Here is a 14617-nt window from a genome sequence, read left to right on the forward strand (position 1 = left end):
GCGTTTTGGTGTCCGTCTGATGAAACTGAGCCAAAAGAATGCGTCCTGACACGCAATGTAAGTCAAAGGGGACGGATCCGTTTTCTATGACACAATCTGGCACAATCGAAAACGGATCCGTCCCCCATTGACTTTCAATGGAGTTCATGACTGATCCGTCTTGGCTATGTTACAGATAATACAAACGGATCCGTTCTTAACAGATGCAGATGGTTATATTATCTGAACGGATCCGTCTGTGCAGATCCATGACGGATCCACACAAAATCCAAGTGTGAAAGTCGCCTTACAAGTGACGATCGGCATTTTTTGTGTTATCCCTCTTGAAATAGAGCGATGTGACAGTGCGGCCTCCCTGGTCCTAGAGACACAGAGACAGGGGCCTGATTTTGCTATTAAGTAAAGTCCCATTAAATTTCCCAGTTATGAGAAAAATAAGTAATAAAAAATAAAGTAGCTGAAGCCCGGCCCCGGTGCTCCGATCCCGGCAGTTTAACCCCTTACATGGGCAATAGTAAATGTAACATCCAGAGTGTCAGCCGACTGGCACCCCCTGACTGGTGCAGGGAAGATGATGTCAATTTGTTTCCTGGTAACTGAGAAATATCAGGTGGGGACTTCCAAAATGAGTCAAGAGAACAGCAAGTGAAGACTTAAAGGAAGTCACATGACTTCAAAGATTCGACAGGCTCATTTATCCAGTGGACATCTCACTAAGATACATGCTCTTATTATCTGCTTCCAGCTTAAAGCCCACCATGTTCCTCCTTGTACTACTACTCCTAACCTGTGCTGCAGCAGGTGAGATCCGCATGCTGTATATAGCCTGTACAATATACATTAGTGTGCAGCTCTATCCCTGGCTAAAGCCTCGTGCTCTCATACTTCTCTGAATAACACCATTCAGATACAATGATAGACGTCATTGTTTTCGAAAAGGGAAACTGCAGCCACAGGGAACAATGTTACTTTTAGTTTTGTAATTAACTATCATGACCTATAATTATATGATGTGTGTAAGACTTAATGATTGATACTTGTCATACAGTCATTGTGTCAGTACAGTGTTGTGGCTCCATGGCTTCTGTATGTGGGCAGGACGTGCACCCGTGGATCTGTGTGTAATCTGTGGAACCTCTCTACTGTATATGCGACTTATCATAATTGCAAAATGTTCTTTCTGTAAAAGCTTTGTCTCTAAGATCTAAGCATATTAGAGTTAGATGAACTGTCAGGGGACCGCCATGGGGTCCAACATTACCCCTGTGTTAATAAAAGCCAATTTCACCACATACTTTGAATATAATAACTAAATGTCAGCCATGTATGCCGCACACATAACTCATGCTGTCCTCGTTGTCTAGAAGATTGTAAGCTCGTTTTGGGCAGGCCTCTATTTCCTTTGTATATCTTCTTAACCTTCTTTGCCTTTTCCTGTATATACTGTATTAGAGCTTGTATTTGCGACTTGACGGCTATGTAAGGCGCAGTGCTGCACAATATGGTGGTGATATATGAATAAAGGACGATCATCTCAGTTATCTGCCTTCAAGAATGGCCTACTGCTGTACAGAGGTCTTCTCAGCTATTGTCCTACAAGTCTCAGAATGTCAGAATTCCTTGGATGCACCAAATCACTACAAGTTATCAATCAAATAAAATGTCTGCGCCTTAATGATTCCTGAAGACTGTGATCAAAGTGGTGTGATTTTGGAGTGACGTTGGCCTAATGACTCACTCATATCTCTAGATCATAACATGGCCGGATACAGCACACATTAGGGGGTGTGAAATCTCAGCAGATGAGGTTTATGTTAATTTACATTACTAAGGCTGTTTCATCAGACCTTCCATCACCCCCTCACTGACTGCTTCCAAGATGGAGACCTCCATGTTCCTGCCTGTACTATTACTCAGTAATGTTGTTGCTGCAGGTGAGAGTAATGCACTGTATGTAGTCCGGCGTGTATGGGGAATTACATGCACCTCTATAGTGTGCGGAAACTACTGTGCTGTGAGCTCCCTGGACACGTCCTCATCATATCTACATTCTGTCTCTAGAATATACATGTGGATTATAGGTTCTGATAGGAAACGTGAGACACAGTGAACTATGTCGGCTTCTTCTTTATTACTGTAACTTACAGATATAAACTATGTCTATAGAAGTAAACTATGTGTATGGCTTGGGTGGGGTCTGAGAGATAGGTCTAGTAAATAGAATGTCTCTATGGTATCTGTGACTCATATTAAGTGCAAAAGATTTTTACTGTATACTTTTTGTCTCTATCATTTGATATGTCAAGGTTATACTTCAGGGGACTGCCACGGGGTCCAACACTACCCCTGCTCTATAGGTATTGTTGTACAACAAGTTTCAGCATTGGAAGATTTTTTTTGTAACCTCATAAAAAGGGCAGTGTAATATGTACCATTGTTATATTCTGTATTCAGTGTCTCACAGTTTACCCAATGTTAAACAAAGACAACCAACCAGACAACATCTCTACTGAACATATATAAATCCCACTATGTGTAAACTAATTAACATTATTCCAAATATCTCCACCTCACACAGTGACTTACCTTCATCGTCCTCCTAGGGTCATTCTACTGTATAATTGTGTATCCTACCAGGACTACACTAAACTGATATTAAACAATTACAAATAACAGACTGAGTCCATGATATCATTGTCCTGATGAGCTGTATACAATTCCAGATGATGTCAACTGCAGTATCAGTGATGACTTCTCAGTCTAATATCAATGTAGATTGCCCTCCTCTGAGAGACAGAGATCCACCTCTGTAGTGCTAAATATTGGAGGTACTTACAGAATCATCCAATGTCCATCAGATTTACAGAGCTTGCAACATGTCTAAGTATATTACTCAAACTACGAGCCTTCTTCAGACAGTTGCCCCTTATCAACACAAAGGATGCTTGGTCATCTGGATAGGAAGCCTCTGATATAGGTCTCAGTGGGTGCTGAGAGTCCCACGACTGGTGTAGGGAGAAGGACAGGGAATTATTTCAAGGAAAAGGGATATTCAGATTTGCTCTCCAAAAGAAAGAAAGCTGTCTCTGTAGGTGCCACCTAGTGGAAGTAGCTGATGAGGGGCAAGAAGCCTGAAACAGTTGTCTGCAGACGGGTCACTTTTCCTGTTAGAGAAGGTCCTTAGTTTGCTAATATCCTTAGTCATGTTGTTATGTTAAGGGGTCAGTCAATGACTATAGGGCAGCTACCCCCACTAGGTGACAGTACAGAGAGATCTTTCTTTCTCTTAGAAGAAATCAAATCTGAATATAATTTTTGTAGGTTCTACAAAATCCCAGTGCCAGTTCTGATGCTTCCCCTCCCCCCAGTAAAAGAAATGAAATCCTTGACGATGTGTCAAAAATCCAATATGATCTAAATGGATGTTTTCTGTAGGTCCTTGTGTCTGAGGATTTCTTCCATCAGGAGATATGATCTTCAGGTCTCATTTATGAACTCCTTATTCTCCCTAAACTGGAGACAATCTGTAGGATTTTATTACTATACCAGGGCTTTCATCCAGATGAAAAGGTAGAAGATCAGGAATAATGTGAGATGCGAGATTATTATGGACTTTGTCCTTAAAATTCCATAAATTAATAAAAAAACACAAGACGGTTTCTGAGGAATTTCTTGTAGTTTCTGAGAAGATTGTCTCCAGGGTTTCGGGAGCCACCGTCCTGTATGACCTCAGTTGGTCTAAGATCCCAAAGGTTCAGTTCTGGTTCTGTCCATGAGCAGCTCTCTTTCTAGTTGTGTCTTTTTGCCCGAGCTCAGTCTCCTCGGTGTGGAATGTTCTAGGCGTACACTCCTCGTCTGTACTTTTATAGTGGCTGTGCCTCGCCCTTCTGTGAAGTCTTATCCTCCTGACGTATGTGTAAAGTCCCAACAGCTCAAAAGAGAAATGCAACCAAGACTCTGTCCTCCCAAAACTACAGAAACTGCACCCCCCATACCCCTGGTGTTTCCAGTATTGGTAATGGAGGTACCATTCCTGACACATAAACTCTGTGGAGCAGCAGACTCAGATTGTAAAAAAGAAAGTTAATTGCTTCAGAGCTGTATTCCCAATTACTGTCACATACAAGGCTGAATTCACAATTCTGATGTTGTATTGCGCCTTATACTCAGGTGACATCCGTGGCTGTAATCACAGTTCTGCTATTATACTGCACCATACACTCATGTGACATCTGCGACTGCGTTTACAGTTCTAGTTCACCCCCAGCAGTCTGGACACCTTGAGACACATGAAGTTGCATCATGTCACATCCAGAGCTGCACTTAGTGCTGATGTAATTAGGGCCGCACCCGGCACATCCCCAGCAAACACCCCTGACAGTCTGGATCTTCCCTTAGCATCAAATGAAGCCCATTACATGTATTTACCGTACCATAGAAAGGCTAACCCTAACCCCCTCGAACTTGTCCTGCTTACACAGCTGAGAAATTGTTACAATGTATCAGTGTAAATAACTGCTATAGCAGGGAGATTGTTACAGTGTATAAGAGCTGTCAACCTGGAATTACCTACACTAGTACACTGTAACAAGCTCCTCAGCTGTGTAGAAGACCTAAGAAGAGAGCCAAGTGTCTAACAGTGGAAATCCATCCATCAGCCTAGAGGGGGTCTCAGAGAGGTGCAGCCCCTGTTATTCCTCCATAAGTGAGACTGGAAAACCCCGGTAGTACCTGAGGGTACAGTAGGTAGAAGCGAAGGAGCTGCATTACCTACCTGAGGTTGGGACAGGACAGTCTGGCCGAAGCCATGTGGAGGAGATAATGGTGTTACTTGGGTTGGCTGGTGACATATAGACAGGACAATGCTGTTCTTTATGTCTGTCATGTCACCAGTGGGTTTGTAGGATAGATCCAAGCATTAGACACCCTGAGTGGGCTCTCTGCACCAGGCTGTCCTTCTTGTGTTCAGTATCTTCATAAAAAGAGTTTGTAGTACATTATAGTTTTAGGTGTTAAAGTTTTTGTGACCTAATTCTTCTTCTTCTTCTGTAAATTCCTCCAGGGAATGCTGAGATCCCAATATATGGAGCTGTTGGGTCATCATTCACTTTTCCACCAGTAAAAATTTCTCCTGGAACTCCATATGATTTAAGAATAAGAGACAGCCAAACACTTATAGCCACCTATCATGACTCTGAGAATGTGAGGCCACCGTATAAACACCGGGCTAGCTTCTCAAGAAATGGGACTGACCTGAGGCTTGTTCTGAGACAACTGACCAAAGAAGACAGCAAGACGTATGAGCAAGTGGTGAACATGAAGGTTGTGGCTCAGATACATCTCAATGTGATTGGTGAGTCCTGCTATTGAAGACCAGTACTTCACATTTCCTTAATCTCCTACCATTTCTTCTTTGGAAAGAATACTACAAAGTCCAAAGACCAGGATAAAACTGATAGAAGTCCCTGTAGTATGCACCTTGCTTGGATAGTGGTCATGTAGTATAATTGTGGACATTGAAGTAGTTGTTGATCTGATTTTATCATCTCAACAATGTACCTTTTTGGAGAAGAAAATGTTAAAATTGGGTTGAAATATCTGTGTTTAGGTTACACTAGAAATTTTATTCTGCAACTGGTTTTGCATTTGTAAACCTGGTTGCAGAGTGCAAGGAACTCTCCAACCTCCACCCCATCCAGGAATGGACTTTTCTGGTTGGTTCCTTAGGTCAGGGTCCATGGAGTACTCAGTAATTGGTGGTGTATACAATGCACAGGACATTAAGCAGACAGGCGTTATAGAGTGGAAATGGGGGTCTGGATAACCAAGGGTTAATTCCTGGGAAAACAATCACGTTGGTAAAAATTATCAGAAATGAGCACAACTGAGCCTTCAAAGTCAGAAAACACAGTCAGGACTAGTAAGTTCAGAGGTAGGGTCAGAACATATTCGGGGGAAACTATCAATAGAGTTTCTCCAGGAAACCGATCTACATTGTGGTGGAAGCTTCATTTGTGGAAATGTGAAATTTTTTAAGATTTTCTGCAGCTTTTCTGCGCAGACAGGCAGAGATTATACAAATTTGTTGGATCTTACTCTAGAGCAGTTTTGACTTGGCCCGGCTACTTTAGCAATGTTTGTGCTAGCGATTGTTAGTCCATCATGAGGTTTTCATCGATCAGTGTGAAGACTTTTTAAAGGAACGCCGATCAACCTCTTGTTAATCAGCACACATTATGACTCCACATGTCCCTTTAAGTACAGTATGTCCTGACATGGTCACCGGACACTGTTGGAGCTGTAGACTGACAGTACCACATTGAAGGGAAGAGTTGTGAGGAGCAGGAGCAAAGTGCTGGGCCAAAGGGTGTAAACCATCAAGCTAGAGAGGACAGATGTGAGAGTTTATGTTAAGGGATTACTGGGAAGAAGACAATGCATGTAGAAATGTGTCATCTCCATCTATGGGTCTAGTACAGGAGCTTTTTCTGACTATATAACTTCATCTTTCTATAGAACCAGTGACTAAGACAACCCTCCGGAAAGTGAATGTAACCATAGATGGCAGCCAATGTCATGTCCACCTACAGTGCAGCGCCCAGGGAGCAGATCTCCTCAGTGTGAGATTTCATAAAAATGGAGAAGAGATCACTGGGAAAATCACCAGGATAAGCAATTCCAGCTTCTTGATTATTGACCCCTTGGATCCAGGGTCTGCCAAGACCTACACCTGTGAAGCTTGGAACCCTGTAGGAAATGAGACGTCTCCAGAGATTCTATTGCCATCTACTGGTAAGTCAAAGTCACTAAAGTACTAACTTTGGGTTCTCTTCACATCTTGGGGCATTGGATTCTCACATAATGAAGTGAATGGGACGTTGTGTCTGTACCTGGTTTTAATTCTTCTCATCTAGGATTCAGTCCTAGGTCCACCAAGGAAGGACGTGGTTTATAACCTCCACTATTCACAATGCCTGAGGATATACCTTTCTGTGTTGGGACAACTAATAGTAATAGGTGACCCATGATGATGTCTGTTTCTCTTTCAGACAATGATAAGTGCAAGAATGCAACATGGAACCCTCGAAACTCGTGTATCATCGTAGTTGTCGTCCTTGGTATCATCATTACTGCTTTCCTACTTTACAGGAAATGTAAGTAGACCTTTCCTGTCAGATGCTTTATTGGAAAGCATTGTCTGTTTGCACCTTTACAACCAAAATATATTAAACTGAGAAAAACTGACTGTAGAACAGATTGGCCATAGACATGACTGGACTGGGATTTAGCACCTAGACTTAGAGCCCTGTGCAGAACATCCTGACATTGGCCCACGTGGGTGGCCCACCGTGTAACCTAAAAGAGAGGCCCATCAGAGAATTGTCAACTGGGGCCTTAAATTGAGGTTTTAAGTCGCTTGTTTTCTACAACAATAAAAAAGTTTTCAATCTGAGGTTATGGCCAAAAAACAGAGCACAGACGAAACCTGCGCCTAGCGCTTATCTGTCATCAGCCACCTGCATAAACGAATACCCCTGTCTGTATAAATAATGCACCCCTTTGTGCCCCAATATAGATAATTGGCCATTAATGCCCCTCGGTAGTTATTATAGCCCCAGTAGAGATATTAGTGACCAGTTGTGACCCCCCCCCCCTAGTGGCAACATTAAACAAAACAATTAAGATACTCACCTAACCCATGTGCAGGTGATGGGACACCCGCTCCTCACTGGAAGCAACAGGACCTGACACTCCCAGCGTGATCATGTGACCTCATCAGGTTCTGCTGCCTCCAGTGAGGACCCATCGAGTGCAAATGGATGTGTTTTTTTTAAACTCCTGAAAGGCCCTTTTTTCACTAATGTTCCCTTTTTAATGGCTGTTAGATGGCGCACTCCAGGCTAAACGGCTGTCTAAAACCGCCCCATTGATATCATTGGGGTTCATCTGACATTTCCTATTTTTGACGGCACCTTTATAAAATGGCCATGTGAATAGCTCTATTGACTTTGGCTCTAAATACAGCTGTATGGCGGCCGCTACATAGTGCCGTGGGCATGTAGCCTAAAGCATATGAAGGAGGTATTGGAGAATAGGTCCCTAATACAGCATCAGATGGAGCATCTCTAGGCGGCACTACTGTACTGTTTGGACTTGTAATAAGGCGGCCTTGTCAGGACTGCTAACCATGAGAAGCCGGTACAGCGATCTCCGTATTTGAACATCTGCTCCTCCTCCCCTGTATCTGCCAGACCCTACAGGCTGTGTACCGGCTTCTGTCCGTCTGTCTGCATTCTATTCTGGTGTTCCTGTTCCTGCTCCACTGATTTTGTTTTGTAGTCCTTTTGTGCAGCACCTCAGACCTGGAGGAATCCTGTACACCAACATGTGAGGCATGTTTGGCAATGGTTGTCAAGGACAGGGCTCCCCACCCAGTTCATCTCCTCTTGGTAGGAGTGGTCTCGTCCTGCTTCCTGCCTGAGCTCCTACTCCAAGGGACCATATCCAGTTCTCTTGTGAGACCTTTACTCCAGTAACAGTGTTAGAATCGAGAACATTGCTTCTGAAAAAGATTCAGTGAGTCTAGACAGTAGAGTGATCAGCAAAATCATAGTTTTACAGACCCTGCTGCAGGTGAGGGACTACAGCCCAAACATCCATCACATAGACCTTTTCCAGGCCAGTCAAACACCAGGTCTGTATCATACCGTGAACATCTATATTCACAAGTGCCTGCAAGTGCTATTAAATTGCCATATAACCATAAAGCATACCTCATCATCTTGTGATGGAACTGCACTTTGTACTGAATGCTGCTTGATTTACCACAAGTTATATTTTGAACTAAGTAAAGACAAACATTTATTCTATTACTTCTGGCCTGATTCTTCAAACCACCTTCCCACCGATCCACAGGGAGCAACGGCCTGAGGGAGTGCACCATCTCACACAACATCCCATCACGGCTACCATCCCCATCCTCTGCACCAGCTCCTTAGGGGCTCGCTGTGTTTGCACTTATGCCAAATATCTTGTTTTATTGTCTGCCTGTGTCCTGTGCCTTGGTTGGTTCTGTCTTGGTTCCTTTCTATGATGTCGGTGGGTCAGCAGGCAACCACTTCTGCAGTTGGTACAGTGTCTCCACAACCAATGTCCATAACACATGATAATTCATTGCAGTCTATGGGAGAAGAGATTCGATGATCATATTTTAAGTTCCTCTAGGGGGACCATAAAAAAGTAGGGGAAAAAAAGTCAAAATAAAGTTTTTAAAAATGTATAAAAATTCAAATCACCCCTCTTTCACCATATTAAAAAAAATAAACAATAAAATGAAAAATGTATAAAAAAATTAATGCAAACTTTATCCTGGACGGTTAACAGAAAAAAAATCTAAATGGTTGAGTCAGTATTTTTTCATCTCTTCACCTACAAAAAATATATATATATTTATTTATTTATTTAAGTATAAAAATACATGAAAATCTCTCTAAATATGATACTGTTGTTTTCATAGTGACCTGGAGAATGAAAGCCACAGGTCAATTTTACTGAATAGTGAACTCTGTAAAATCTGTGGTGGAATTACATATTTTTCCCCAATTCCATCCCATTAATAATTTTTTTCCAGCTTCCCGCTACTTCCTATAAAATATTAAATGGAGGCATTAGAAAGTACAACTTGTCCTGCAAAAAAAAACTCTCTCTCATACAGTTAGGTGAACAGAAGAATAAAATAGTTATGGTTCTGTGAAGGCAGGGACTGATAAACTAAAATGCCAAAATGGAACATCACCTGGTAATGAAGTGGTTAATGCGTGTAGATTTGTCATCCCATTGACCTTCATGTCAGACAAAGAGAACATGAAACTTTCCTTCTTCCCACAGGTCAACACACAAGTGGAGAGAAAGCACCGCTAATCAACGAGAAACCATCTGAAGAGGAAAAAAGTGAAGATTCCTCCTGTATAGTACCTGATCCAGAAGAACCTGGAGACATGACCCTGGGCAATGGCCAGGGGGGGCCAACAGCCGAGAATATCCAAAACAGTTCAGATCCAGGTCATTGTGGACAAGAAGATAAATCCAGCGTGGAATTAAAACCCCTTGTCTCGGTCCCTGACGGTGGTCAAGAAGCTATTGGATGATGTATATGCAGCCAGCCAGTCGCAGGGGCAACACGTGAGGTGCATGGTAGACTGATGAGGGGCCAAATACTATAACACACTGTTATGGGGGAATCTGTGGATGACACTGTTATGGGGGATCTGTGGATGACACTGTTATGGGGGAATCTGTGAATGACACAGTTATGGGGGATCTGTGGATGACACATGTAGTGTATCACTAGGTAGGGGTGGGCACTACACAAGGGTCAATTGGTGTGCGCGTTGCTCCTGTTCACAAGGGACAGAAATGTTATATTTAATTGTGCATTTAATGTATTTTCTAATGTGTTTTTATATGCAATGTTCCCCTCTATGATGCAATAGCAGGCCTAGTTGGGTGTAGTTAGACATCCCAGACACTAGAGGGAGATAGGGAGCCCCTAGTATAAATGTCCAGGCCCAGACAGGGAGGGGTCAGGTCATAGTCAGGAGTCTGTGGAGACAGAAGTGAGAAGGCACCAGCCCAGGATATGCTGAGGGCCTCCTCCTGACATGCAGCTGGACAGTCCAGGTTTCTAGCTGCACCAGGAGGCTAGATGGAGTACAGCCTGCTTGGAGACCAGTAGTGTATTCCAGGGGACTAGAGGAGTTACCTCGTCAGCCTGAAGCTCCTGAGGCTAAGCTTAGCTCAGTTGAGACACCCCAGTAGCAGGACAGAACCTCCTGGGAGAAACCCACAGTCCTTCACCAGACAAGTCAGGATATTACAAGAAAAGATAAGTAACCCTGATGGGCAGATGCTTTAGAAAGCAAAGCAAGGATTTAATACGAGAGGAAGATATATAGATAGTAACCAAGGATTTAAGCCACCATTTAGGCATCCGGGCCTTGGGATAGAAAGCCAGACAGGAGTTCTAGAAAGGACAGTGTACGCTATTTCTGAGGAAAGGTACAACCTGATTCTGAGCGCATTGTGGATTTACCCTCTGAGTATCTTGCATAATCAATACCTGCCATCTTGTGGAATAAGCCTGCTTGTAAAGCTGTGATCTAAGAGACTGTGTTACCATCTGTATGTACAAAGTTGGACTGTTAAGTAAAGCAACGTTTGGTTCACTATACCACCTGTGTACCTCGCTTATTCCAACTATACACCGGTGTGCCACCGTCACGAAAGTTAAAGGGACCTTGCCCCAGGCACTCAAAATACCCGTAACATCCAGGGCACCTCATCCACCATCAGGCCTGGTCCCTACATACAGAGTGTGCCCCAGAGGAACCGTGTCTACCTCTCCTTCACTGCCACGCGCCTGCCCAGGGTTCTCCAATACAGTGAGCAACCCTCGATTGCCCATAACCGTGACCTCACCTCGCTATACCCTGCAGGTCTGGCGTGTTGCACACACTGTTATGGGGGATCTGTGGATGACACACTGTTATAGGGGATCTGTGGATGACGCACTATTATGGGGGATCTGTGGGTGACACACTGTTATGGGGGATCTGTGGGTGACGCACTGTTATGGGGGATCTGTGGATGACACACTGTTATGGGGGATCTGTGGATGACACACTGTTATGGGGGATCTGTGGATGACACACTGTTATGGGGGAATCTGTGGGTGACACACTGTTATGGGGGATCTGTGGGTGACGCACTGTTATGGGGGGATCTGTGGAGGACACACTGTTATGGGGGAATCTGTGGATGATCACACTGTTATGGGGGAATCTGTGGATGACACACTGTTATGGGGGATCTGTGGATGACAGCACTGTTATGGGGGATCTGTGGATGACACACTGTTATGGGGGATCTGTGGATGACACACTGTTATGGGGGAATCTGTGGATGACACACCTGTTAGTGGGACTGTGATGCACACTGTTATGGGGGAATCTGTGGATATCACAATGTTATGGGAATCTGTGGATTGACACACTGTATGGGGGATCTGTGGGTGACGCACTGTTATGGGGGGATCTGTGGAGGACACACTGTTATGGGGAATCTGTGGATGACACACTTGTTACACTTGGGGGGATCTGTGAATGACTCACTGTTATGGGGGATCTGTGGTGACGCACTGTTATGGGGGGATCTGTGGGTGACGCACTGTTATGGGGGGATCTGTGGGTGACACACTGTTATGGGGGATCTGTGGGATGACACACTGTTATGGGGGAATCTGTGGATGACACACTGTTATGGGGGATCTGTGGATGACACACTGTTATGGGGGATCTGTGGATGACACACTGTTAGGGGGATCTGTGGATGACACACTGTTATGGGGGATCTGTGGATGACACACTGTTATGGGGGATCTGTGGATGACCCACTGTTATGGGGGATCTGTGGATGACACACTGTTATGGGGGATCTGTGGCTGACACACTGTTATGGGGGATCTGTGGATGACACTGTTATGGGGGATCTGTGGAGGACACACTGTTATGGGGGATCTGTGGGATGACACACTGTTATGGGGGATCTGTGGATGACCACTGTTATGGGGGATCTGTGGATGACACACTGTTATGGGGGGATCTGTGGATGACACACTGTTATGGGGGATCTGTGGATGACACACTGTTATGGGGGGATCTGTGGATGACACACTGTTATGGGGGATCTGTGGAGTGACACACTGTTATGGGGGATCTGTGGATGACACACTGTTATGGGGATCTGTGGATGACACACTGTTATGGGGGATCTGTGGATGACACTGTTATGGGGGATCTGTGGATGACACTGTTATGGGGGATCTGTGGATGACACACTGTTATGGGGGATCTGTGGATGACACACTGTTATGGGGGATCTGTGGATGACACTGTTATGGGGGATCTGTGGATGACACACTGTTATGGGGGATCTGTGGATGACACACTGTTATGGGGATCTGTGGATGACACACTGTTATGGGGGATCTGTGGATGACACACTGTTATGGGGGATCTGTGGATGACACTGTTATGGGGGATCTGTGGATGACACACTGTTATGGGGGATCTGTGGATGACACACTGTTATGGGGGATCTGTGGATGACACACTGTTATGGGGGATCTGTGGATGACACGTTATGGGGATCTGTGGATGACACACTGTTATGGGGGATCTGTGGATGACACACTGTTATGGGGGATCTGTGGATGACACACTGTTATGGGGGATCTGTGGATGACACTGTTATGGGGGATCTGTGGATGACACTGTTATTGGGATCTGTGGATGCACACTGTTATGGGGAATCTGTGGATGATCACACTGTTATGGGGGATCTGTGGATGACACACTGTTATGGGGGGATCTGTGGGTGACGCACTGTTATTGGGGGATCTGTGGAGGACACACTGTTATGGGGAATCTGTGGATGACACACTGTTATGGGGGATCTGTGGATGACACACTTTATGGGGGATCTGTGGGTGACGCACTGTTATGGGGGGATCTGTGGTGACGCACTGTTATGGGGGATCTGTGGGTGACGCACTGTTATGGGGGATCTGTGGGTGCCACACTGTTATGGGGAATCTGTGGATGACACACTGTTTGGGGGAATCTGTGGTGACACTGTTGGGGATCGTGGATGACACATGTTATGGGGATCTGTGAATGACACACTGTTATGGGGGATCTGTGGGATGACACACTGTTATGGGGGACTGTGATTGAACACTGTTATGGGGGATCTGTGAATGACACACTGTTATGGGGGGATCTTGAATGACACACTGTTATGGGGGGATCTGTGAATGGGATGACACACTGTTATGGGGGATCTGTGGATGACACACTGTTATGGGGGAATCTGTGGATGACGCACTGTTATGGGGGGATCTGTGGGTGACACACTGTTATGGGGGAATCTGTGGGGACGACACTGTTTATGGGGGAATCTGTGGATGCACCTGTTATGGGGGGATCTGTGGGTGACACACTGTTATGGGGGATCTGTGGATGACACTGTTATGGGGGATCTGTGGATGACACACTGTTATGGGGGATCTGTGGATGACACACTGTTATGGGGGATCTGTGAATGACACACTGTTATGGGGGATCTGTGGATGACACACTGTTATGGGGGATCTGTGGAATGACACACTGTTATGGGGGATCTGTGGAATGACACACTGTTATGGGGGATCTGTGGATGACACACTGTTATGGGGGATCTGTGGATGACACACTGTTATGGGGGGATCTGTGGATGACACACTGTTATGGGGGATCTGTGGATGACACACTGTTATGGGGGATCTGTGGGATGACACACTGTTATGGGGGATCTGTGGATGACACACTGTTATGGGGGATCTGTGGATGACACACTGTTATGGGGGATCTGTGGATGACACACTGTTATGGGGGGATCTGTGATGACCCACTGTTATGGGGGATCTGTGGATGACACACTGTTATGGGGGATCTGTGGATGACACACTGTTATGGGGATCTGTGGATGACACACTGTTATGGGGGATCTGTGGATGACA

At 44.8% G+C, this 14617-nt stretch overlaps 1 protein-coding gene across 3 annotated transcripts in view; it reads left to right on the top strand.

Moving 5' to 3' along the window:
• The window catches only part of LOC122924385 (T-lymphocyte surface antigen Ly-9-like), a 33441-nt gene extending 23174 nt beyond the window's left edge, over positions 1-10267 (top strand). For 2 of the 3 annotated variants that reach the window (XM_044275415.1, XM_044275414.1), the window contains exons 2-5: positions 5063-5353; positions 6517-6792; positions 7050-7154; positions 9889-10267. In XM_044275415.1, the coding sequence (XP_044131350.1) occupies positions 5063-5353; positions 6517-6792; positions 7050-7154; positions 9889-10148 (932 nt within the window). In that variant the 3' untranslated portion in view covers positions 10149-10267. Of the gene's footprint in view, positions 1-1796; positions 1935-5062; positions 5354-6516; positions 6793-7049; positions 7155-9888 lie in introns of those variants that run through there. The other variant, XM_044275416.1, reaches the window with a different exon arrangement.
• Positions 10268-14617: the final 4350 nt, after the last annotated feature.

The sequence above is a fragment of the Bufo gargarizans genome, chromosome 1 (genome assembly GCF_014858855.1).
Source record: "Bufo gargarizans isolate SCDJY-AF-19 chromosome 1, ASM1485885v1, whole genome shotgun sequence".
NCBI classification, from domain to species: domain Eukaryota; kingdom Metazoa; phylum Chordata; class Amphibia; order Anura; family Bufonidae; genus Bufo; species Bufo gargarizans.